Here is a 25808-nt window from a genome sequence, read left to right on the forward strand (position 1 = left end):
AAATGAACTGTCATATGTATGTATATATTATATACCTGCTGCAGGTCAAATCAGTAATGCTTCCAACGTTGAATAGAGCAAGGTTTGGAGTTGCAGTACAGTCGTTCCTTGATACAGGTTTGTGTACTTAACAATCTCACAGGAAGAGGAAACAGCAATTTCCTAGCAGAAAATGTGTAACTGCTGTTTCTATAGATTCACTGCTTCCGTCTCCGTTTCTGTGTCCATGTTCGTGTCCTGCTTCCTGTTTCAAAATCTCCTCTCAACATAACATATTCACTGCTCATTTTCTCCATTAAGTTTTGATCTTTTCCAAATTTTCTCACAGTCCTCCAAATTATGAACTCACATGAATTTCTCTCAAAATTTTCCCTCGTTTCACTTTGCTCCCAAATTCTACTTTTTATTTTTACTAGTAAAAGACCTGCCCCGTTTCCTGGCGGTTTCGCTTTACTATTTCAGGAAGTTTCCATTACACAGACATTATCTGTTTCGGATCCCGTTCTATGTGACTATGCTTAAGATATCAATTCTAATGATTTGAAACATGCAGAAAGCATGATCCTCTTATAATTGATGAGAGCCCTTTTGTAATGGTTGAATTACATAGGACTTGTTCCATCAGTAGTCGAAGGGAACCGAAAGGAAAGCATATTTGTGCCTCCATGGGCTCGAGATAAACCATCGATTCTTGGTAATGGTTCCAATGCAGTCTCTATGTTCCGTTTACTTTAAGTAGGGTGTCTTTATTGTCAGTCACTCACTTTGAGTTGTGTACAATTTTGCAGGGGCACGTGTTAACGAAGCTTTTGAGAGCCCACACAAGTTTCTAAATCTCTTGCCCCTATTCCAGGTTTTGGTGCATGAATTTTTACTGGTTTGATGCCAGAGTTTTCTGTTGAAATTTTCTTATATATATGTGTATATATATTTTGAAATTTTATTTTATCAAAGCAAGCTTTTAAGAGCCTAGTTGGTGTATATTGGTGGAATCTAGTTGACCGTGTGCTGGAAAACTTACCTGAATTTTTTAATCCACCGTGCCATTGCCAAGACTGGTGTTGATAAGGAGACCTCTTTCAGCTTTTGGAGGCCTTAAATGTTTTCTTGGTCACCTGGCGTTCTGCCCTTGGTCTTCACACCCTTTAAGAACTGGCCACTCAACAATCCCTAATCTTGGCTCAGCTCAGCTGCAATCCCTTTGGGCCGAAACCTTGTCCTTGAAGAACAACTTTCTGCTGATGGAGAACTTATTCCCGCAACACCTTCTCTAGATCTTGCTCCTTGTGAACACCAGAAAACCATCCAAAAACACCAACACTCATTGCGCTTGCCGCTTGAAGACCCTCCTTATATCTTGTTTGATGATGCCGACGATGCATTGTTAGACCAAAAGGCATGTGACCCGACTATGACATCTCATGGGCCACCTTGATAACAATGAGGGTCTCTGCATACTTTGGAATCTCTTCTATACTGGATAGAATGACTACTTTCATGTCGACCTCATCAACTCGCGCCTTGAGAGTGCAGCGAGTTGCTAAAGAACTGAGCCCAGATTACCCAGATGTTCTTGCAAAGTTTGAACCTCTTTCATTTTCATGTTAAAAAACATTTGTATGGGAAAAACTTTGGAATTATTGATCTTGTGACCGAATAGATTCTCAAGTTTTTCCCATACCTCCTTGGCTGGCTTGTCCAGGTTAAGATGATGAATGAGGTTGTCAGAGCTAGTCACAAGACGATGTGTGCAAGCTCCCTATCGTTCTTGTCCTGCCAAGCTTGCATTGATGGGGATCCCCTCTTCTTCTTCTGGCTTATATTTTGAGCCTTTGACCACATTCCAAAACCCGTCATGCATCAGCAATAGTCTGATCTTGGTTTGCCATGTAGGGAAGTTGGCTTTGGAGAACCTCTCAAAATTGATGTTGCTTTTGATCATATCCATGGTGTTTGCAAGCAGTGTGTTGGGCTTCTAAATTGATGATTCTTTCCTAGATTTGGAAAAGCTCCCATGCAGCAGGCATCAATTTTGACTCAAATTGAAATAGCCCCTAAAAGTTTATGCATGTAGAGACTTCAATTTGATGGATTTACTTGATTTTTGAAATCCCCAAATTTGTGTTGAACTGTGGGCTGATGCAGGTACAATCAGCAACGAGCAGCCAGTGGAGGTGAAACAGCTGATTGGCGATGAGCAGCAGGTGGAGGTGAAATAGCTGATTGGTGACGAGTAGCAGCGGGCAACAATGCTTGGCGGCAGTGGGATGGGGCTGCGCAGCTGTAGAGGTGACAACAGAGGGCGGAACTAGTGTAGCATAGGGTGGAATTGTTGGAGCAAAAGTGGCGCACAGACGGAGATGGACCAGCTCAGTTAGGCGGAGATGGACTAGCCAGTTGGGCGGAGGTGGGCGCAGCTGAGAAAGGCAGAAATCCTAAAAACAGAGGAAAACAAAAACCCTAAAAAGCTTTGATACCATTGTTTGTTTAGGATTAGGGTTAGAGAGAGCTGGCTAGTCTATGGAGGATGTAAGAAGTCCATGGTTAGAAAGAGTGAGAGTGACATGGATATGATAATGCTAAATGCTAAAAAGAGAAGACAATGATTTGCAATACTCAATGATTTGATATGATTGATGTGAAGCTTCACCACGTACAATGCTTTTATAACCCTAGGACTCATCTGAATGACATCATTGCTTTTGTTAGACATGTATAATATCTAGATATTACCCTGATGTAATAACACCGGCTAGGTGTGAATGTTTCTGGGCACCGTCTTGTGAACAAGAAGCTCGCCAACACTTAAATATGAACCAGCAACAATGCAACAGATAAGTGAAAGTGTACAACACTGCACAAGATAAAACTGCAAAGATAGAGACTGCTTAGTACACCACCACTAGGGCCACGAACAGGACGACCCTCCACTCAATACTGTTGTATATTATTGGAGTATTTAATCTGTGTACAAAGTTCCAGGGGCTTTCTAGGTATTCAATGCAATGCAAACAATGAGTACATGCTACCCAAACAAGTGTGTGTCGGTGTAGGCTGTCAAAGCCGGTCTCGTTGAGAAAGAGTCAAAGTGACTTGACCACCAGCCTCATACACCTAGAGCTGAGTGAATGACTGTCGTTCGGAGACCATGCACGAACAGGTGCTTTTGTCCTAGAGGTTGGCTCACTCAACTCGTAGAGACTACGGCACCAGTCTTTGAGGAATGGATACACAAATAGGTACTCATATAGCACCAAGTACATGAACAGGCACGCAGTAAAGAAGTGGTACTCGACAGGTACACTGGTGTCGATGCAGGTATTCAAGTCTCAAACAGGTACATGGGTAGGTGTAGATGCAGTAGGTAGAGTTGGTACAGGTAGTGTAGCAGGTACAATTGCAGACTCAGCAAGTACAGAGTAGGTACATTGTAGGAGCAAGTCAAGTACATCAGGTACACAGAAGTTACAGGTTGGGTATAGCTGGTACAGAGAAGGTACAGTCGATACATAGCAGGTACGGGCTGGGTAAGAAGCCAGAGAGATGCACCCACGTGGATACGTGAGGAGAAAGGAGAGAGGTGAGAGTTTGTAGATGGGGTCCTATGCCCTTGAGACACGTGGCAGCCCCTCTCTTAATGCAGGTGGCCACCTCTATAAGGTGACCCCTCATTAAATTGGGCCACTTCAGGGTTAAATGGGCCAAAAGAGAGGTGCAACATTTGGGCTACTACAAGGCCAATTCAGGCAAGGAGAAGAAGAATTTTTTTCCTTTTTCCTTCAAGAAAAGATCCTTCTATTAGTCAAAAGAGAATGTGTGCATGAAGCTGACTACAGCCCTATGCAGAGAAAAAAGCAGTGCAAAAGAAAAAAAAACCAAGAGAGGAATCACTGGGGGGACTAGGGTCTTGCATACAATTTGACCATTAATACATGTTGAACATAAAACCCAACCAACCAAAATCCACACAAAATTGAAAATGAGATGTTTGCATGTGGCACCACACTGGGGCCAGAATGGGCTGACTCCCCTTCGAAGAGTTCGTTACCAAGGAGTATTTTATTAGTATAATCTTCTCCCAAACTGGAGACAAGTCCAGATTATCTTGATTCAAATTTAAGAAATGGATTTAGCAAGGGTTTAATCAATTGTCTAAAAATACCATATATAAAAAACCACTATCTGTGGGGGTAGAAATCTTCCCCATATCTAGAGGCCTGCAAGGTAATTGTCATAAGATGTGACATAGACTCCTTAAAACTTGCATACAAGCTTTGGGAATGGGAGATTATGTAATAAAACTTGTGACAGGCACCTTGTGGCCACGAGTCGGGATTTTGTGCACGTGAAAACACAAGAAGTGGGCCTTTGTGGACATTCGAAGATTTGCACATGTGAACAAAGGTTTATAGATATGTCTATTTATTGGGCATTCTCACTCACTCATAAATTGGGTGGACAAGTTATTAGATATCACGTGCATCCCACACTTGGATGCCACGTGGACATAAAGCTTACTCCTACCATGGACATGGTAGATCACAGGCGGTCTTGCTGAGGGTGCCTTAGGACAGGCTCTGATGGTATGGGATGCTAGGGTTGACTGGCTTGGCCTATGGGAGTGGAACCTTGCCCCTAGCTCGGGGGAGGTTTGTGGACGTGAACCTTTGGTTGGGTGGTGAGCTTGCCTGCATCCCTTTTATTTGGTTTCTTTAACCTTGTTTGTGTCTGCGTATTAGGTTGAATCTTGGAGGGATCTCAAGTTGGTATCAGAGCCATCCTAATCGTGGAGGTGGGAAAAAGCAAGGTTTGTGTGTCGTCATGTTTTTATCAAGGTTGCCTAAGCCAGGTATCTCTCAGTTCTCCATATTTGCATTTTGAATCTGCAAGAACTAAGTGCTTTTTCAGGTTTTGCTGGCAAGGTAAAGTGCATGTTGGATTCTGAGAGAAGGGGGACAAAGGGGAAATTTGTATGCATGTGTGCAGGCGGAATCGTCCCGGGAAACCCTTGGTTAACCCTAGATTTTCTCTCTGATGTTAGTGTTGTAGTTTAGGACGGTTTATCATGGTGTACGTGGTGTTGCATGGGCTGTTGACTGGCAGCCAGACATGTAGGAAACGAGAGGCATTGTGTGTAGGTTTTGTAAGCAGTAGATAGGCGCCTATCTGATATGATTGGATATACTCCTATCTGGGTGCCAACAGTCAGGGTTGTGGATGTGCAACCAGCTGCTAGGCGGGTGGTAGCAAGTGCAGCCCATCTAGAGATGGGGCGCACATGGCTGTATGGTCTAAACTTGCAAGTGAGCGGCCTGCACAGGTGTCACCATTTGGCCACCCAATTGGTCCACCCATGCTTTCTCATTATGTACATACATTGGATTGGTGTCCATGGGAGTTGCATATGGAGGGGATTGATGCCAGTCATGTGATACTGTGGATTTGGCTTTCCGTTGGGACTTGCGCTTGAGTGTATATGCTCGGAAATGCCTGAGTATTGGTGTTCGGTTGGGTTTGGTACCTCGTGTACTTGCGTGGAACACGTCTATTTTGATATAGTCTCATAAACGGGGATTGTCCATACCAATGTTGCATTACATAGCATCTTTGTGTGCTTGCCTACGAATTGAATTTGCATGTTGTTTTCATGCTTGCTTGACCAAGGTGTAGTTTCGGGTAAGGGGATGCCCGCTTGTGAACCGTGCTTGCGAAACTATCTATTGACATGGTTGTGTGGCATGTGACAGCCTACAGGTGATAAGTATTGGTCAAAACCTAGCCTTAGGAATACCATCAAGCTATCATCGATTAAGGATTACATAGCATCTTTGTGTGTTTGCCTACAAATTGAATTTGTATGTTGTTTTCATGCTTGCTTGACCAAGGTGTAGTTTCGGTAAGGGGACGCCCGCCTGTGAACCGTGCTTGCGAAACTATCTACTGACATGGTTGTGCAGCATGTGACAGCCTACACGTAGTAAGTATTGGTCAAAACCTAGCCTTAGGAATACCATCAAGCTATCATCGATTAAGAATTAAACCTGAGGACATGCCTAAGATTTCGTTTCAGACGCGCGCTATGGCCACTATGAGTTTTTGGTCCTACCTTTTGGTTTGACCAATGCTCGTGCTACTTTTCAGCAGATGATGAACGATTTATTCTGTCCATGTTTGGGAAAGTGGATTGTTATCTTCTTGGATGACATATTGATATACTGTAGGTCATTGGAAGAGCACATACAACATCTTAGAGTTGTCTTGGAGGTACTTAGACGAGAGAAGAAATATGCGAAGGACTCAAAAATGTGATTTCCTCAAGCCGTAACTTTTGTATCTAGGTCACATCATCTCTGTTGATGGTGTGAGGATTGATCTTGATAAGGTTCATAAGGCCTTCGAATGGCCAATTTCACAGATGATTAGGCAAGAGAAATTATTTTTGGGTTTCATTACTTTTTAAGGAAGTTCATTGAGGCTTATGCCAAGATTTCTACCCCTTCGACTCAGTTTTTAAAGGGTTGGGCTGGCCAATAGACATATGTGCCTACAATGCAGCTACATGCTTGCTAATGCAACCCTACTACTAAGGTTGACTGCTAAATGCACCTATCTAATGAATTCTCCAAGTGGGTTAAGAGGATTGACCTCTATGGTAAACTGACCTACGTAGCTCGTGTCTGATTGTCCTTGGGCTGAGGGCTCACAATGGGGTCACGGCATGCTGTTTGCCTACCCACAGGCTGCTGTCAGCCCCCCTAGGCAGCCTCATATGCTGGCCGACAGCCGATAGATGCTTCCTTGCATCTTACGCTGGCTGACTGCCTATATAAGGCATCTATAGGCTGCCGACTGGCTGCCTTTGATGTCTATGGCCTATTTATTGCCCTTATGGGCTGGCCAATAGACATGTCTACAATGCAGCTACATGCTTGCTAATGCAACCCTACTACTAAGGTTGACTGCTAAATGCACCTATCTGATGAATTCTCCAAGTGGGTTAAGAGGATTGACCTCTATGGCTCGGAGATTGACCTACGTAGCTCGTGCCTGACTGTCCTTGGGCTGAGGGCTCACAATGGGGTCACGGCATACAACAAGTATTCCTAGGAAAAGGTATTACTTCTGTACAACTGTTGCACTGATGATCATGCGAGTCTCACTGTGTACCCCAGTGCAGGGTGCACATGACAATGTCCAAGCTTTGATATTGTAGGAGTGCCATGACGACGCACCTAGTACAGGCCACCCGGGCATATATAGAACCTTGGCCTTGGTTGGCGGGCATTTCTATTGACTACACATGAAATCCTTTGTTGAGGATTATGTGCAAAAGTGTACCCAGTGCCAGCTTAATAAAGCTCAAAGGCTTAGAGTTGGAGGGGTATTGCACATTCGTGAGAACAAGTGGCAAAGTGGCTTGATGGATTTTGTAGTTGGATTGCCTCAAACTAGTAAGGGGCCATGATTCAATTAGGGTCGTTGATCGATTGACGAAGATGGCTAGATTTATCCCTACCAAGTTGTTGAGGAAGAATCACGAGTTGGCTCTGTGAGGGCAAAAGGATGAAAGAACCCGATGTGCGAGAGATAATAGCAAATCAACACAGCATGAATGGATGAATGAATATATGTAAAATGGTGAATATAATCCAGACGAGGGCCTCTGTGTGAGGCATTGATGAAGCGACCTTGAGAAGGAAATTGGTGACGAAGCACTAATGAAGTCGAAGCTGAAGCAAAGTCGGTGATGAAGGCACGCGTCGAAGACAGCAGGGACACTCCGAGGTGTGGCGGGGGCTTCAAATGCAGGTCTGCGTAGCAGGAGTTGAGGTTGAGGGATCCCGAGGTAGGTGACTGCAAAAATGCAGGTCTGGGCGTTGACTGCAATGAGCAGGGCGGTGGCAGATGTGTGTTGCGCGGAGGGGGCAAACCTGGACCAGGGCTATGACTGAGGAGGCTGGTAGCATAGGAACAGGCTGCGCTGAATGCTGTTGATGAGGTGGGGGCAGGGCGCCGCACTGCTGGATGCTGGATGGGGGCAAAGCGCTGCTGCCCGATAATGAATCTCGATGATGAATGCCAAAGGATGGGAGCGTGAAGGCATCATATAGTGCTCCCCCCCCACCAAAAGACTTGGTCGGCTGGCCTTGTTGGCCAGCCTGGCCGACCTGGTAAAAGGCCTTTATTGAGGGCCTTCTTGGGCCCTTATGGAGGGGTTTTTGGGCCTGTTTGTCGCCCCCTCCTGGCGTGTTTGTCACACACACCCTCTTGGGCCAAAAGCGGACCATGAGAGAAGATGAAAAAAAAGTAAGTGGGTGAAGAGGAACATGATGAAGTATTTGACATTAGGTAGGTTTGGTTGTTGCAGGTGTAGATCATTTGTTCTTCTCTTTGACTTTTGTAGAGTCTTTTGAGTTTGGGCCCGTACTGGATCAATGCTACATGCAAAGGGTTTTATTATGTATGAATGCCCATATGGGTTTGGTTCACACGTGTGTCCCAAACACACAAAACAGAATGTGATGCAAAGGGTATGCAAGATGGTAAATGCTATGCATAGGGGTATGCATAGGGTTTTCACATGAGCATTGTCTTCACTGGGTTTTCACTTACTCATGCGCCCTTTACAAGAATGATAGATATTACAAATGGTGAGGATGGTCTCCCTCTCAAGATGCTGAGGGTGATGGTGAAGGACTGATGCCGATCCGCTCGCAAAGACGCTTGAGAATAGGCCGATTGACGTACTTTGTAAGAATATCCGCATGGTTGTCCGCCGTAGGAATGTACTGGAGCTTGATGGTACCAAGCTCAACATGTTCCTTGGTAAAGTGAAAATGAACACCAACATGCTTGATACGGCTAGAAAAAATAGGATTGCCGGCGAGGGCAATCACACTCTCACTGTCGACGTAGATGGTAGTAGAGGTGTCCATGGGAACATGCATCTCCTCAAGAAGCTGATAGAGATACACAGTCATAGTGGTGGTGTCATAGAGGGCCCGGTACTTGGCCTTCGCTGAAGAACCTGAAGCAGTGTCCTGCTTCTTGCAAGTTGCTAGACCAAGAGAAAGGGCTAGATCCAAAGTGAGTACAAATAACCACCATGTGAGCATCGGGAATCGATATCACCAGCCCAGTAAGAGTCCGTGTGACCACGCAGGGTGAACCCATGACTATAGTGAAGCCCGCACATATAGGTACCTGCTAGATAGCAAACAATCCTCATCGCGGAACTCCAATGTGGCTCCTTCGGAGCATTGAAATACTAACTTAATATGGATGTGCAATAGGAAATGTCAGATTTAGAGTTAGTGAGCCATATCAGTTTCCCAACCACTTGGTGGTAGGCTTGCTCTTCATGTGGCGGTGAATCCGCTTCCTTTGTAAGTTCGATGGTTGGATCCAATGGGGTTGCCACAGGGATAGCACCATCAGGAAAATAGGAATTAATGAGTTGAAGACAATACTTTTGTTGTGACACAAAAATACCATCAGGATGTTCAAATGTATGTCGCAGGCTGAGTCATGATATCAGCCAGTTTGGCTTGATTTGAAGTTTGAACCAGTTATGATGAGATCATCGACATACAACCCTAGGTAGCACACCTTCCCCTGATCTATATGGATATAGATATTGGGATAATAGTGGGATGGTTGAAAACCTTGGATGTGTAGACATTTGTCGATGTGATGATACCACGCTTGGAGAGCTCGCTTAAGCCCGTAAAGAGCTTTATGTAAGCGGAAGACTTTGTCCTCATACCTAGGGACCGGGAAGCCCAAAGGTTGGTCAATATAGACTTCCTCCTCGAGAATGCCATTTAGGAAGGCACTCTTGACATCCATCTCGCAGATTTGCTAGTTGTGGTGTGCTGCCAGATTGAGTAAGAGACGGATGGTCGTCATTCGAGCGGTAGGTGCGAAGGTCTCGTCGAAGTCAATGCCTTCTTTTTAGCGAAAACCTTGCACTACAAGCTAGTCTTTGTACTTGTCCAAGGTACCATCGGCCTTAAATTTGGTGCGGAATGTCCATTTGGTTCCAATGACGACCCTTTTGACGAGGGTGATCCACAAGGGACCACGTGCCATTTCGGTCAATGCTTTTGAGTTCTTGTTCCATAGCGTGTTTTCAAGTGGGCTATTTGATTGCCTCTTTCCACGATGTTGGCTAATCATGCGCCACATAGTTGCTGAAAACAAAGAGGCAAACGAGGCATGAGGATTGAGCTTGGTGGACCGACGAGGACCATCCAAGGGGGTATTGCTAGGAAGCATGCCTGAATCCCGCATGGTTTGTTGGTACTAGCGGGGTAAAGGGTCTCTGGGTGGCTGTCGGGAGGAGGACGGCTCCTCAAGTGGTGGAGTAAGAGTCGACTGATTGGGTTCATGTGGCACAGTCAGAGATTCTTGATCGGGTGGTATGGGCAGCGGAAGGTGAAGTACATCCGGCTCGTCAAAGATAATGTCTCGACGAACTAAGACCTTGTTTGTTCTTGGATCAAAGACTTTGTAGGCCTTTGATTTTGAAGAGTAGCCCACAAAAATGAGCAACTCACTCCTTGGCTCAAGCTTGCCTCTCGTGTCATTTGGAGTGTGTGTGTAAGCACAACACCCGAAGACACAGGAGATGAGAAACAGTCGGTTTCTCGCCATGAAATGCCTCAAACGGAGTCTTTGAGGGACAACAACTGTAGGGCAACGGTTCAGAAGGTACACCGCAGTGTTGACCGCTTCTGACCAAAGGCGTTCAGGCATCTTTGCTGTGCCATATCCATTATGGTACGGTTCTTGCGCTTGACCACTCCATTTTGTGATGGGGAGTTGGTGGAGGTGAGCTGGCATTGAATGCCCTGCTCTTGCAAGAACTCGGTGAACTTATGGGAGATAAACTCATCCCCATTGTCACTGTGAGCAATCCCAATCAAGACGCCCATTTGGTTAGTGACTAACCAAACCCACGTGGTAAAGTATTGGAAAGCCTTTGATTTATGATCTAGGAAATACACCCATGTGTACCTCGAATAGTCATCTACAATCAGCATGTACTAGAGTGATCCATTCAAGGAGGAGATTGGGCATTGTCCAGTCAAGTCAAAGTGAATCAACTTGAGGATACCCTGAGCACGATGAGTAGCACGTTGTGGGAATGGTGTACGATGTTGCTTACCCATTTGACATGGCTGGCAGACATCCTTGGTCAGTTTGAGGTGGGGTATGCCTTCAACCAACTGGTCCCTAGAGGACTCATAGAGTGTGTCGTGGGGTAGGTGACCATAGCGATAGTGCCATAGTCGTTCAGTGTTGGAAGGAGCTCTGATCACATAGGCACGAATCCGGTGAAAATCAGAACCCTCGAAAGATGTCTCAGATAGAAAGGTAGACATTAGGTATAAGCCATCCTTCTATGCTTGACCTCGGGCAACAACGAGACCAGTAGTCTCATCAATCATCTCGACAACTCGCTTGTTGAAGTAAACTCCACAATCGAGTTGGGTCAGCTGGGATACAGAAAGTAAGTTGAGGCCCAAGTTAGGAACTAGGTAGACATTGTCTAGGTTTGCCTAGTTGTGGCTTGCGGTAGTGTCAAATAATACGGTGCCAATAGCTTTGATGGGCATCAATGAATTGTTGCCACATCGAAATTCACCCTTAGCAGGACGCTGAGAGATGAAAATGTTGGCATTGCGTGCCATATGGTGTGTAGCTCCACTGTCGACTATCCTAGTGACTGGATGGCCACAGGGAAGAGTTGGGTGGGCTTCAATGATGGATCATTAGGTAATTGATAGATTTGAATTAGGGTAGAAGCTTCCATACGCTGACTGCCTCGTCTAGCCCGATGTTTCGTCTTCCTTTCGGAAGAATGGCCGAAGTCCAACTCAGATGTGGCTTGAGCGATATTGGCCGAGGGGCCGAGATAACCAATCAAACATCCCTTCTGAGGTGGCGAAGGATACTGATTGGGGAAGGGGGGGGTGGGTTGTACCTTGAGTGACATGACCAGTGGTTTGCCACACTGAGAAGGCCTAGGCCAGTTTGTACCAATGCCTTGTTGTTGGTTTCCTAGTGGGGGACCTTGTAGAGTAGGTGCTGGAGCATTAACCCCTCTCGACCACCAATTTGGGGCATTGCCGCCACCTTGGTTGTTTTGGCGATTCAAGTTGTTGGTGTTGGGGTTGGTACCTCTGTTTTCCCTAGCTTTGATGCCTTACTCATCATCAACATGTCCAAAACATCTGGCAATGAGTGCAGTATCTATTCTTTTTAGGAATATGCTTCCAGTAGGGAGGGGGTGTTGAGGCAGTGTTTTTGGGATCAGTGTTGTTGCCTTGATTTCTTGGGTTGCTGTTCCCTTTCCCTTGTAGCCCCCTGTGGGTAGAGGTGGTATTGGAAACTGGCGCCTCCTTCTGGGTAGAGGAGGAAGAAGATCACTTCTTGGGGTGAAATTGGTCATGCAACCGGGCAAAGCACAAGAGTTGGCACTCACACTCATATAGGTTAGGCAGAGTTTCTAAACTGATGGTTTGTGTGACAAAAGTAAAGAAACTAGGTTGCAACTTGTTCAATAATGTGATGACTTGGTCTTCCTCAGACTTGGAGGAGCCAGTGGTGGCGAGCTCCGTATAAGGCGCCGGTACTCGACAACCTTGGACTTTTAGGTCATCCCCCTCTTTTATAGTGAATTTTTGGATTTGATGCCCGAGATCAATGTGATGCATGCGATCACACGCTGCATATCTCTTTGCAAGGTGTGCTCATTTGTCAGAGACATAGGGGAACTGTTGGAGCTGCGAACGAAACTCCGGTAGTGGGCCTTGCATGAGCTCCACTATAGCAGTGGCATTTCTAACTTCCCAATAGTTGATGACTTTAGGAGGTGTTAGTGAGGGGTGGGGTTTTGGTTCAAGTCCCTTCACCAGGTTCCAAGAACCTTGGGACGTGAAGACTTGTTCCATAAGGTTAGCCCAGGTGGTGTAATTAGACCCATTGAAACGAGTCTTTTCTGTAAAAGCATTTCTGGACATAGATACATGGAGGGAAGGAGATGGGGGGTCCAGGAGGGCTAATACCCATATCGCGAGGGTAGAGGGTTAGGTGTCACTCCAGAATAACCACGAATACCTGGCACAGGTGAAAGACCTGGCGAGGGTACTTCATAAGATGGGATAGAAGGCTAGGCACTCGGCCTAGGTGGAATGCCTGGCTGAGGCACAAATCCTTGGATAGGCACATAAGCTGGGATGGGTGTAGTGCCTGTGATGGGTTGGTAAACTACCTGATACCCCGGAATTCTGGGTGGCGACACAGTGCCAGTGGTTATAGTGCCGAGAGATCCTTGTGTTGGGTAAAACTCATATGTAGGTCCTTGTGGAGGTGCGGCCGCTAATGGCTGCATGCCAATGCCAGCAAGAAGGAACATGGGTTGGGTGGGAGGTTTTGTGCTTGAGGTAGTGCAATATTCCAAAACACATTAGGAGCAGAAACAGAAGGTGAACCAGAAGAGAAAACAGGGTTACCTCCTTGTACACCAGTAGTCTGAGAGCGCATGTTGCTCCCAGACCCTCCTCTATTCGGGTTCACATTTATCCCGGGTTCGAGGGTAGTAGCTGGTACAATATGTTGAACCTGTGCTGCAGTGGTGGACACCTAGGTAGTGTTAGGCACATAAGCACTCAATGGTACAGACGAACCTAACATGGTCTCCGGTCAAGTTGATGACAATGGATCTCTGGACGACCATGTTGTTACCTGTCCTCCCTGAGATAATGACCCAAACTGAAGTCTAGGTTGTCGGCTAGGCTTTGCAGCAGGGCTCTGCAGATAAGGCTGGATACTGGGGTCCAATACTGGACACTCTGTAGGCATGTATCCCTCTCTGGAAGCGGAGTTTGGTAAGCTCGGAGAGGAATGTCGTGATGCCAAAGGGTTGAAGGTGAGTATGCCAAAGGTGTAGAAGGTCAGTAGGTGTCGACAAGCTGGTCGACTCCCAATGTCAAACCTCGAATAGGGCTCTCCAATGAGTAAGAAGTCCTAACCTCTGTGTGGTCTTGATTTGAGTAAGGAGAATCAACTTCTGGTGATAGAGGCTGGTCCTCCGGAATCGCGGAGTCTGTCCATGCTGTGTGCTCTCAAGGTCTTCGTTCCCTTTGCTCAAGATAGCTCTGATACCATGTGAGGGCAAAAGGATGAAAGAACCTGGTGTAGATCATAGCAAATCAATACAGCATGAAATGGATGAATGAATATATGTAAAATGGTGAATGTAATCCAATACAAGAGGGCCTCTGTGTGAGGCACTGATGAAGCGACCCCGAGAAGTAAAGTGGTGACGAAGCGCTGATGAAGTTGGAGCTGAAGCAAAGTCAGTGACGAAGGCTCGCGCCGAAGACAGCAGGGGCACTCCAAGAGGTGGTCGGGGGTGCAAACGCAGGTCTGCGTAGGAGGAGCTGATGTGCAGGAATCCCGAGGGTGGGGGCCGCCAAAACGCAGGTCTGGGCGCTGACTGCAATGAGCAGGGCGGCAACAGATGTGTGCTGTGCAGGGGGGAGACCTGGACCAGGGCTGTGACTGAGCAGGCTGGTGGTGTAGGAGTGGGCTGGTGGTGAATGCTGTTGATGACGTGGGGGCAGGGTGCCACGCTGTTGGATGCTGTATGGTGTGGGGGCAGAGCTCTGCTGCTCGATGATGAATGCTGAAGGAGGGGTAGCGTGAAGGCATTATATAGTGCTGGCTCCCCCAAAAGACCAGGTCGGCTAGCCCTGTCGGCCAGCCTGGCCGACCTGGTAAAAGGCCTGTATCGAGGGCCTTCTTGGGCCCTTATGGAGGGCCTTTTTGGGCCTGTTTGCCGCCCCCTCCTGTCTGCCCTTTTGGGCCTGTTTGTCACACAGGCTCAGCTTTTCGTGGAGCAGGTGTATAAGCTCTATGGATTGCTCGAGGAGATTGTCAACGACCAGGATCCCAAATTCTTTGCACAATTTTGGCAATAAGTGTTTTCTGAATTGGAAACACGCTTGAGCATGTCATCTTTGGATCATCCCGAATTGGATGGTGAGTTGGAGAGGATGAACCAAACTATGGAGGATATGTTGAGGGCATATGTCTCCAAGAGAGAGGTATCTTCTATATAGATTGAGTTTGCTTATAAAAGTAGTAAGCATGCGGCTACTGGTTTTAGCCCATTTATGCTTATGTATGTTATGAGCCGAAGTCACCCATTGCCATAGGACTAAGGGGGATCAAGTTGCAATCATGAGTGGATTTCTTGATATGTTGAAAGTTGCAAGGGAAAGCAAAAAGAGTACTCAGGATCACGCTCAATATTACGCTAACGAGCGATGGACCTCGGGAGTTTTACATGAGGGCATGTGGGTGTATCTTAAAAGCCCCAAACGACTCTAAGACAATGAGGATTGGCAAGCATTACAAGTTATCTTCCCGATGTTGATTAGTGATGTGGCTTACTGATTAGCACTACCTCCTGGAATCACGATCCACCCTGTGTTTCACATCAGTGATTTGAAAGAACGTCTGGGTGCAGGTGATAGATTGTGCCCTTGGAGGAGATCCTTAACCTCGAGGGTATGACTAGGTGTATTCCTATGGAACCAGAGTTGGTTCTGGATCAATGTATGAAACGGTCTCGACTAGCTATTCAGAAGTGATCAAATGGAAGGGATGGTCTAAGGTTGAGGCTACATGGGTGTTAGTGCGTGGTTTGAAGATTCACTTCCTCAAATTCATTGCCGAGGACATCAATGATTCTTAAGGGGGGAAGTATGTTATGTCCCAAGGCTAATCAGGCCCCACCTACTCTTGTTGCTTGTCTATGCGTAGACGTGGTCGTAGTGGGGGTGGTGCTTTTATAAGACACATTATGAAGGTATGCTTCAAAGTAATGCATTGTGAGTACTTGCTCTAATGTGCATGAAACCTAGATTTTCCAAATACATTCCCTGAAGCGGAAAATACTCACTATCGCTGTTTTGGATCGAGCCTTTTGAGAGATTAGTGGTTTGTGTGGATCCGAATCTCAACACCAATAAGGTACTCCCACCACTTCCCAAGAGCATGCATGGTTGCAAGAAGCTCTTGGTTATGCTTGGACTCCCACAACACGGCACCACGGAGCTTGAGGCTCTTATAGGCAAGGGGTTACAACACTACTCCAAGTCCGTCACCACCAACCTCACACAATGCAGTGAAGGGCTTGTCCAAATCTGGAAGACAGAGAACTCTGCTCCAAGTGCACTAAACCTTTCTTTGTTGCATGTGCCCAAATCTTGCCCTTTCAAAATTTATCACCTTGACTCAAGCAAGGGGCTTGCACACAAAGATAATGCAATTAAGCACTAATTGATGACCATAGCCACATTCCACACAAATATTTAAATTGTTATCATTGGTTAATATTCTTCACAGCTTCTTCTGTTGTGACCCAAGCTTCACCGCCTACAAGCAAAGCTTGCCTACTGTATTTATTGGACAATGGTATTGTTGGTTCCATGAGGTGCAAAGCCATCAATTGGGGTGTCTTTGCCCTAGAAGAAGGGATCGCCATTGTGAAGGACGTTGACTTGCATAGAGTGGCAGCCACAATCAAGAAGGCGGACTTGGCTGAAGTGATAGCGATAATCAACAAAGCCAGCATACCTATGGTGGCATAAGCCGTGAATAATGTTCCAAGCAACTAAAGAGTTTTAAGTTTTCATGTGGAATGTGCATGTGGCCATCAATATGTGTTTAATTGCATTACTAGTTTGGTGTGCAAGCTCCTTGCTTGAGTCAAGAAGGCGAACTTGCCTGGAGTGGCAATGTTAATCAACAAAGCATGTTACAACTCCCAACAAACTACTTATCACAATTGAAGATTTAAGGAATATGTATTGACACATCCCTCCTTGTAGTCCAACTATAGGCACAAGCTTTTCTCTTTTCACTTCTCTTTGCTACGTCCACATAAACAATGGTCACGGTACACATCCTAGAACCAGAACTCTCCTCATCCTCCTTGGGAATGAACTTTGAAAAAGGGCTTTCTAACACGGGGTACAACCAACAAACTGCCTATCACAATTGAGGTTGTAAGGAATCTATATGAACACATCCCTCTCTTGCGGTCCAATTACATCGGCGGAAACAATGGTCACAATGCACATTCCGGAATCGGAGCTCTCTTCATTCTCCTTGGGAATGAACTCTCAAACATGGCAATTTTTTATCCTTGGATTGTCCAAGGATCATAAGCTCGAGGTCAAGAGGAACCATAGCAAAACTTTGGAGGATGCCATCCATTTTGCTAAAATGTATGATGAGATGATGCCTTAAACCACCCTACTGATTTGACACCCAAGCGTAAATGAAAGCTTAAACTTGGGAAGGCCATCCAGAACTAGAATGAACCTAGTCTTGACGAAGAAACTTTGGAAACTGCAAGGAGGTCGATGCTTTGTTTGTAGTCAAAAGGGCCAAATGAAGGCTGATTGTCTCGACGAACAGACTAATACCAAGGCGGTACACGTGACCGGAGTAAAAGGTAACCCTAAGATCACTTCCATTGGTACTTATGCTTTGGATCATAGTTCATGCATAGATTGTAACTTAAGTTCAACAGTCTTTGGGCCTAATGCTTTGATTTGAATATACGAGTTGGTCATGGGAAAGACTCTCCACATCCTTTTCGACACTGGGAGTACTCACAGTTTCATTAATGCTAAGGTTGTGGAGAAAATGGGAGTAGCGATGCAGCCAAGTGATCATGTTTATCTTGTGAATTTGGCAGCGGAACATGGACAAGTTTGGGATAGACGAGCGTCCTAGTTACGTATAGTTATTCAAAATTATATTGACAATCTAGATTTTCTTCTTATGAATCTAGATATGGTAGATTTGATATTAGGTAAAGAATGGTTTTATAATTGTACCCTTCATGTAGATTAGAAGGGTCATACCATTTCCTTTAGTATTGATGGTGCCCAAGTTTGCTTCAAGGGCGATTTTGTGGTTCAACTCTCGACACTTGTAAATGCAATAGAACTTCATGATATAATTCAAAGTTTTGAGTATGAATGTTTCAATTTGTTCTTGATTTCCTTTCATTTAATGTTGATTGTACTTTACATTCGTTAGAACTAGATCCATGGGAGACGCAAGCTGTATAAAACATCAAAGCTAACTTTTGTAATGTTTTTTCTATTGAATTGCCTCTTGGTCTTTCTCCTAGCGGGGCGGTTGATCATAAGATTGATCTCATTCGAGGTGCACAACCTGTGAGTATTGTAGCTTGCAACAATGAGCCAGTTGGAAAAGTAAATCTCCTTGAGGGACACCCGTGCTTTTGAACAAGGTTATTATTTAGAATAGATATTTCCTTCACAAAGTGGATGATTTGATTGATAGGTTGCATGGTGCAGCCTATTTTATGAAGATTGACCTACGTATTGGTTATCACCAGATATGGATTGCCAAGGAAGACGCCTTCAAGATAGGCTTTCGTATGGGATACTGGCATTACGAGTTTCTTGTATTGCCTTTTGGGCTCACGAGCGAATGCTCTTGCCACATTTCATTAGATGATAAATGATCTCTTTCAAGATTGTTTTGGTATTCTTAGATGATATTTTGGTCTTTAGTCATTCTCTTGAGGAGCATGTAGAGCACTGGCAATAAAACATTTCACCCAAAAACAATTCGAGGCAAGTATGCCATGCATAAGAATGTGTTGGACAATCTCCCTTTCATACTTAGCTTGTAGCAGGCGATCATTCCGGGTAGACATTACATCCCCAAGCCAACTGGAATACCGTAATCTGAATATGGGCATGGACCAAAATGCCCAGCCTCTCATATCCAACTTATTGGCCCTTGGTGTAGACATCAGTCCCCTACCAATGAGGTGCTAGATTGCCAGTCCACATGACCCTTAGCGTAGACGTAAGTCCCCTGCCATGAGGTGTCATGTCCACACTATGGCGCCTATCCGTAGGTCCGGAAACGTAGAGAATTCACCGGCTTCTAAACGGTTGACCGTAGCTGAAAAGCTTCAAAGTATGCTTCTAGGAGCTGCGGATACTCCTGGAAGTATACCTCATCCATCCATTTAGCATCCATGGGTGAATAATTCTTGAACTTCACAAGGTAGCGTCTTTGAAGTTTTCCACCTGCAAGCTTGTGTTCCTTGTGAGACACAATCTTCTGTGGTTGTAACACCTCTTGTAGCTGATCCACTTCAGGTGGATCTTCCATAACCGGCTCTCTAGGGTCTGGTCCCACATATTTGCGCAAGAGGCTTACATGAAACGTATTGTGTATCCTCAAATGATTCGGCAAAGCCAACCGAAAAGCCACTTCATTGATCTACTCAATGACTTTGAATGGTCCATAGTACCTGGTAGAGAGCTTAGGACACATTTCCTCTTTTCTAGGTCTCTTTCTAAGTTTGGCTTTCTCGAATTTCAGCAATACCCAATCATTTTCTTTAATGTCCAATTGCCTTCTATGCTTATCTGTAGCCTTTATATGATTCTTTTGAGAACACTTGTGCAAAGGCAATATCAAGGTTCCTGACAAATTCATCGGCAACAAAGAATTCATCCTTTGTATGAAGGATGGGTGGCAATACCCCTTTTCCATACATGATCTCAAATGGGGCCTTTCTTGTAGAAGCATGCACTGTGTTGTTATATGCAAAATCCACAAGTGGCAAATACTTCTCCGAAGAACTTTTTTGATCAGCCACATAGCATACAAGCAAATCTAATACGGTTGAATTTGTAGCTTCACTTTGTCCATTTGTTTGAGGATGATAATTTGAGAGAGAGATTGAGTGAGAGTGAGGTAGAGAGAGTTACAGAGGGAGGACTAGAGAGAGGTAGAAAGAAAAATTCAGCTTAGTGCCCATATTGTGCAAAAGGGCTCTCCAAAAAGACTCGTTGTTGTAGGATTTCTATCTCCCACAATTGATTTGGGCATTCCATGATGCTTAAACACCTATGACACAAAGATTCTAACCATGTGCTCAGCTTTTATGGTCTTTCTGATAGGCAAGAAGTGAGTTTGCTTGCTAAACCTATCCACAATAGTCCATATTGCATCATTGCCATATTGTGTACAAGGCAAATCCATTATAAAATCCATGGCAATGCTTTCCCATGGCTGGTTCGGAATTGGCGAAGGTTGGGGGAGCAGAGGTGCTACCCCCCTCTTGAGCATCAAGCAATGCTCCAGACCCCAGGCAATGCTCCAAACCCCAGCTTTGCTGAACTTGAATGAGCCGTAGCAAGAGTCGGCTCCAACTCAAAGGCATCAAGATAAAGTCGGCTCCAACTCAAAGGCAACTCAAATACCTTAAGTGAATCTGCTAAGTCACCCTCCTCCATCCACTTCGCATCCATCGGTGAATAGTTCTTGAACTTCACAAGATCGCGACGGGAAACTTTATCTTGTACCTTTCTTTCCTTATGTGCCAGTATCTGCTCGGGAATAAGAACCTCATCAAGTTCCTCCACTTCCGTCTAAGCCTTATCTGATACATCCTCAGGCACCCAAAACTTGCTTGCACTCCACCCAAGTGGTAAGCACAAGTCCCCAATGAAGCATAGTAGATCACCACTGCTAAACATAGAAAGAAGCTGCCTTCCGAACGCATGAAGCCTCCGTGAAGATACCACCGGTGACAAAGTGTCGAAAGCCATAGCCTTCAACCCATCTTTTGCACCATAATACTTCAACTGCTTCTTGTTCCTAGCCGACTACTTCTTGTCCTTGGTGTCTTTTCTCTTGAGCTTCATCTTCAGCTTTTTCTCTTCACCTCATACAGGCAAAGACACAGTCCTGCACTGCCTCTTGCACTTCCTTTTCACTTTCCACATGTTGAAGCTTTTGATGTGACTCTCATGAGACAAACACGAGCTCGCCCCCTTAGGAAAGTTGGCGATTGTCCCGACCAGGGCGAACCACGGACTCACCTACTTGAGAAAGTCGACGATGTCCCGGCAACGGAACCTTGTAAACCGGCCTCCAGCCTTCAGACAAAACCAAAGGGCGGTGCAAAAACAAACTTGCACACAAAACACTTCAACACCTTTGAGGACCTAGAAAAAAAGGAAAACAAACAAGGGGAGCTAGAGTGCTCCTGCAAACAGTACACCGACACCGATTGGCCCCAAAACGCAGTGGTGCCTTTGATTACAATAAGGCTGGAAACTCAGCCGTCACAATAGAATCCCTAAAGCCTGCAAAGACCTTACATCATGGCTTCTTGTCCACTCGGCATCCACATACAAGTCCAGCCATTGTTCACATCGAAAGACTCTCTCACATTGAGTTCTGCATATAGAAGTTTTCTCCCATGATCAGGGTTGACACAACCATCCATAGCCTCTCACCCTATGAACAGCATCACACCCTGACACATTCAGTGCTTCTGCATCACAGCAAAGACTCCCAAACTATCTCCCAAAAGAGAACTCGCATCACAGCACAACATACCATACAGTAGACACACATGTACACTCCCTTTCTACCTTCCAAGGGTACTATCCATCTCAGCCATGGATTCCCTGTCCCCTGTCCGATCAGTAGCAAGGCTGTACCAAACATGTGTCCACTCCTGTGACCGCTGCCTGCATGTGACCTATCTCCTGCCTGCATGTGACCTATCTTCCAAGGTCTTGTGAAGGGAGGGTGGGTGGGAAAAAAGAAGAATAAGAGGCTGCAAATAGAATGCAAGGTGGCTGTCGCCACCTTCTACCCAATCTCCAAGTCCCGTACAGCCCAAACAATCTCCAATCAGCACCTCAATCAACAAACCCTCGACGTCCCAATGTCTCCATGCTTCAAGCCACGTGGCGCTATGATACCATGTTAGAATGCACAACGGAAATGAAGACAACTATTGTAGAGAGCAATACACAGATGAAAGAGAGAGAGAGAAGCTTGTGTAACTCTGCTATATACCAATAAAATCCCGGAATACTACAAGATGGAGTGTGTGGGCAAGGGGCCATTTTATATGGCCCCTGGCTGCTGGTCGGCCATCCCAAAACAGGTCAACAGCAGCCTGACTGCTCATGACCAGAAAAAGGTCAGTCGGCCAGAGTAAATCCAGTCAGCCAGCACTGTAAGAGTGGTCGGGTATCAACAGAGTAGTCGGGCAGCAAGCAGACACAGTCGGCCAACATCTGGGGGCAGCCAACAGCCCATACACAGCTCCAGATAAATGGGAAAAAATATGAAGAGAGGAAAAATGGGAAGACACCAAATACGGGCGGGCACACCCACAACAGAGGCCCTGACATAGTGTACAGACAGGAGATGATTGCTAATAGGGGACTAGTCTTTCAGGTCTCTAACCTTTGTATTTCCACTGTGCTAGTTCTAGCTCCGCCTACTAGTCGTTGACCCCATGTTCTAGCCAGAGATGGGAGATTTACAGTAGTATATCCGCGTGGCATATTTCTTGTCCTTGTTTGTACATTGGCACGAGATGTGATTTTTACTACCACATTTAAAGCATTTGCCCTTTCGCATGTATTGCGCCCTTTGCTGTTGAGATAACCCATAGTGCTCCTCTTGTTCCAAGGCTTCTTCTCCTGTACATTTTCAGCTTTCGGAGCACTTTTGGCATCGTTAAAGTCCTTTTTTTGGTGGCCATCCACCTTTTTTGCATTCTAATTTCTAAAATCATCTTTGTCCTTCCCTTTTCCCATGCTTATGTCTTTGATTGCACCCATTTGACATTGAGTTGCTCGGAGTCTAAAGCTGAATTTATTAGTTGTTGTAGAGTTTGACTAGGGTAGATTTCAAGTGCATTTTGAAAGATGGGTTGCAACCCTGACTCAAACTTCCTCTTCTCCTCTTCATCTATTTTCATAAAGGGAATCACTTCCAATATTACCTTCCAAAATTTTGATATATAAGAAGTGATTGATTCCCCTTCTTTCTAACCCAACCAATCCCACTTTTTGTGTATGTTCTTCCCAAAATTGGGAGGTAGAAACTGAGCATAAAATTTGCTTTTGAATTCAGCCCATGTCGCAATGGTGTTGCCAGAAAGCTTCTCGGCCAACCACCAATATGTTGCATTCCCCTTCATGTACATGCCAACATGTCTAAGCTTTAATCCCTTAGTGAGCCCTCCGTCATGAAAAGCAATCTCAAATGGGGAGATGAAAGATAAAGCTTGGTAGAGTCATACTCGCGGTGGTACTCAAATTTTACAGATTTGTCTCCTATCTTGAACTCTTTGGCCCTCTTGCTATGATGAACATCCTCCTCACCAATGTTGGGTCTTTTTTTGCCTTCATCTCCATAAGGAATGTAATGATACAATTCCTTTCATATAGGAGCCGAAACATGAGTCCGTTCCTTGCCATGTGTACCTAAAAATGAAGAAGCATGCCTGTGGGATGAGATTCCATGTGTAGTAGAGGCATGGCGAGAGGCTACTGTCACCTCTTCCCTCTCTTGTTGTATTTTAGATTTCAGCTTTGCAGAAACGGTCCAAGCAGGTTTAGACGAGGTGGTTTTTTGAACATAAGCTCACCCTCTTTTCGCTCCACCACATCACCTTGATCAATGAGAAAAGAGAGTATGACACCAGGGTGTCCACTAGTGGTTTTTGCTTCTGTCTTGGTGATCATGCTTATCATGGCTCAATAAGAAGGATCCCACGATGGTTCAAGCGGTGAAGCTAAGTATATGGCAGCTTTTATATTGACAGTTGAGTGTGTTTGGATCAGATGCCTTGTAGTTGATTTGGGTGTTTGACAATTGTCCTCCACTACCATATTCACTGACTGCCGGAGTGCATTGGCAGTTTGCGCGAGGAATCCCTTGTTCCATGCTCGTAGGAAGCACATTAAGTGCATTATCATTATGTCAAGAAGAGACTCTTTGTAGGAGAGATCAGCTTGGTTTATGTGTCTACAGATGACAACATGGTAGCTTTGTTCATGAAGGAAGACCTCGTGAAAAGTTTGAAGCTTTTCGCAAAGCTTTGGGATTGTTGCCTTATGGGGATTGATCAGTTATATCCCTATACATGTTCATATCATCACTCTAGGGGGGATTTGTAGCCATAGATATGGTAGTGGTGCGTGTGAACACACTTCGGACCAGCTAGGACACTTTCTCCCTCTTTAGAAGGTTTTTTACCTCGTGCATGTGAACTCCCTCTTATCCACTTATTGGGTGCCCTTATCTTTTGTACTTGGCACTCATTTCATTAATCACAAATCTACATCGAGTTGTGTGCCTCTCTCTCTCTCTCTCTCTCTCTCTCTCTCTCTCTCTCTCTCTCTTTCTCTTTCTCCCCCGCCCCCTCCCTCCCCAACTCATGGTTGACGGGGGGGGTTGGTGCAGGGTTGGGTGTGTAGCTATTGCTCCAAACCCTCGCCCAACAATGAGGGGTTTACTTGTTAGGATTTCAGGTCAGTGTAGGAGGCAGTGGTATGTGGATACTCTTTTGATGGTTCACATGGAGATCCTTCATCATAGATTCACAGTTGGATCCGGGTGAGTGGGGATGTCCGATGGATGGAGAGATGGGGATGTTGCGGTCATTCCATTTTTTGACTGCATTGTCAAGGACAGGCACAGGAATCAGCTAGGTGCCCACATTAGGAGGATTAACATGTATCCAGGGTTCTACTGGTCAAGCTTTGGTGGGAGGTCACAGTGGGAACTGAAAGCATCGTAGAGGCATTTTCTTTGTAGAGTCCATTTGGCATTGTACATTGAGGATTCATTTAGGCCTAGAGAGCACTTTATCCCTGATATCTACATGAGGTGCACGCACATGCACACGTGCACTCATGCACCCACTCACGCATGTACACACTCGCTCACTCTTAAGCATGCTTGTGATTTTCAACCTACTGGGGGGTATTTTCATCTGTATTTGTTAGGCCAATTTGTTCCCGTTTCTTTTCAATCTCTGAAAAAATGTTTTGTTGCTTGTGATTTCAGAAGGAAAATTATATAGTCACTTATAATTCGACGAGGAGGCAAGCGTATGTGGTTCTGAAAGAAAAGGCCAACTCCGAGGATGTGCTAAGGGCTACATTTCACGTGAGTTCTGAGCCTAAAAGCTAATGATGCATTTGTACAGGCATAATTAATTCGTAATAATCTTTTTCACCTGCCATCCAATGATCGAGATTAGACCTCCCTCCCTCTCTCTCTCTCTCTCTCTCTCCCCCCCCCCACTCTTTCTACCTCCCGTTAAGCTTGTTGCCAATCATCTCACCAGCATCCCCAGCAGGGTTGTGCTCTGCTCTCTCTAAGGACTGACACTTGGTGCCCGTTGAGCTCTATCAGGTGAAGTCTCAGGTAATGTTGGTCAGGAAAGTCAATGATCTCGGAAGAGGCAATGTAATCTCCCCCAGATTTCACAAATACTGGGTATCTGCGTATGTAATTCTCCTCCATCTCGACCTCTGTGGAGCAGAGTCGACAGATCTCATCCTCTCTGGCAATGCTCTTTGCTCTCCCCATCTCCAATCTTAAGGCGGTGGGATGAAGCCCGAATGTGTCCAATCACTCTGTGGCAATGCCCTTTGCTCTCCCCATCTCCAATCTTAAGGCGGTGGGATGAAACCCGTGGCATGTAACATGTGCAGGTATCCTGGCCTCTGGATGAATCCATCCGCTGACCCTCAAAAAGTGATCTCTGCAGAACTGCATCTTCATGGGTAGCTTTTTTTTCTTTCTTTTTTTTTTTTGGGAGGGGGGGGGGGGGGGGGGGGGGGGGGTTGTGTTTTCTCCAAACTGTACTGAAATGGTGGTAGGCAATCCATTTGGAGCCT

The 25808-nt window shown here is 45.5% G+C and overlaps 1 protein-coding gene across 4 annotated transcripts in view; it reads left to right on the forward strand.

The window, feature by feature from the left end:
- Positions 1–25808, forward strand: part of LOC147618718 (protein root UVB sensitive 6-like) — a 79016-nt gene that overhangs the window by 51808 nt on the left and 1400 nt on the right. For 3 of the 4 annotated variants that reach the window (XM_086773749.1, XM_086773751.1, XM_086773750.1), the window contains 4 exons: positions 45–117; positions 611–694; positions 789–853; positions 24970–25071. In XM_086773749.1, coding sequence (XP_086629875.1) covers positions 45–117; positions 611–694; positions 789–853; positions 24970–25071 — 324 coding nt within the window. Of the gene's footprint in view, positions 1–44; positions 118–610; positions 695–788; positions 854–2145; positions 2310–24969; positions 25072–25808 lie in introns of those variants that run through there. The other variant, XM_086773752.1, reaches the window with a different exon arrangement.

Source organism: Cibotium barometz, chromosome 34 (assembly GCF_041138505.1).
Source record: "Cibotium barometz isolate CiBa-2024 chromosome 34, ASM4113850v1, whole genome shotgun sequence".
NCBI lineage: Eukaryota > Viridiplantae > Streptophyta > Polypodiopsida > Cyatheales > Cibotiaceae > Cibotium > Cibotium barometz.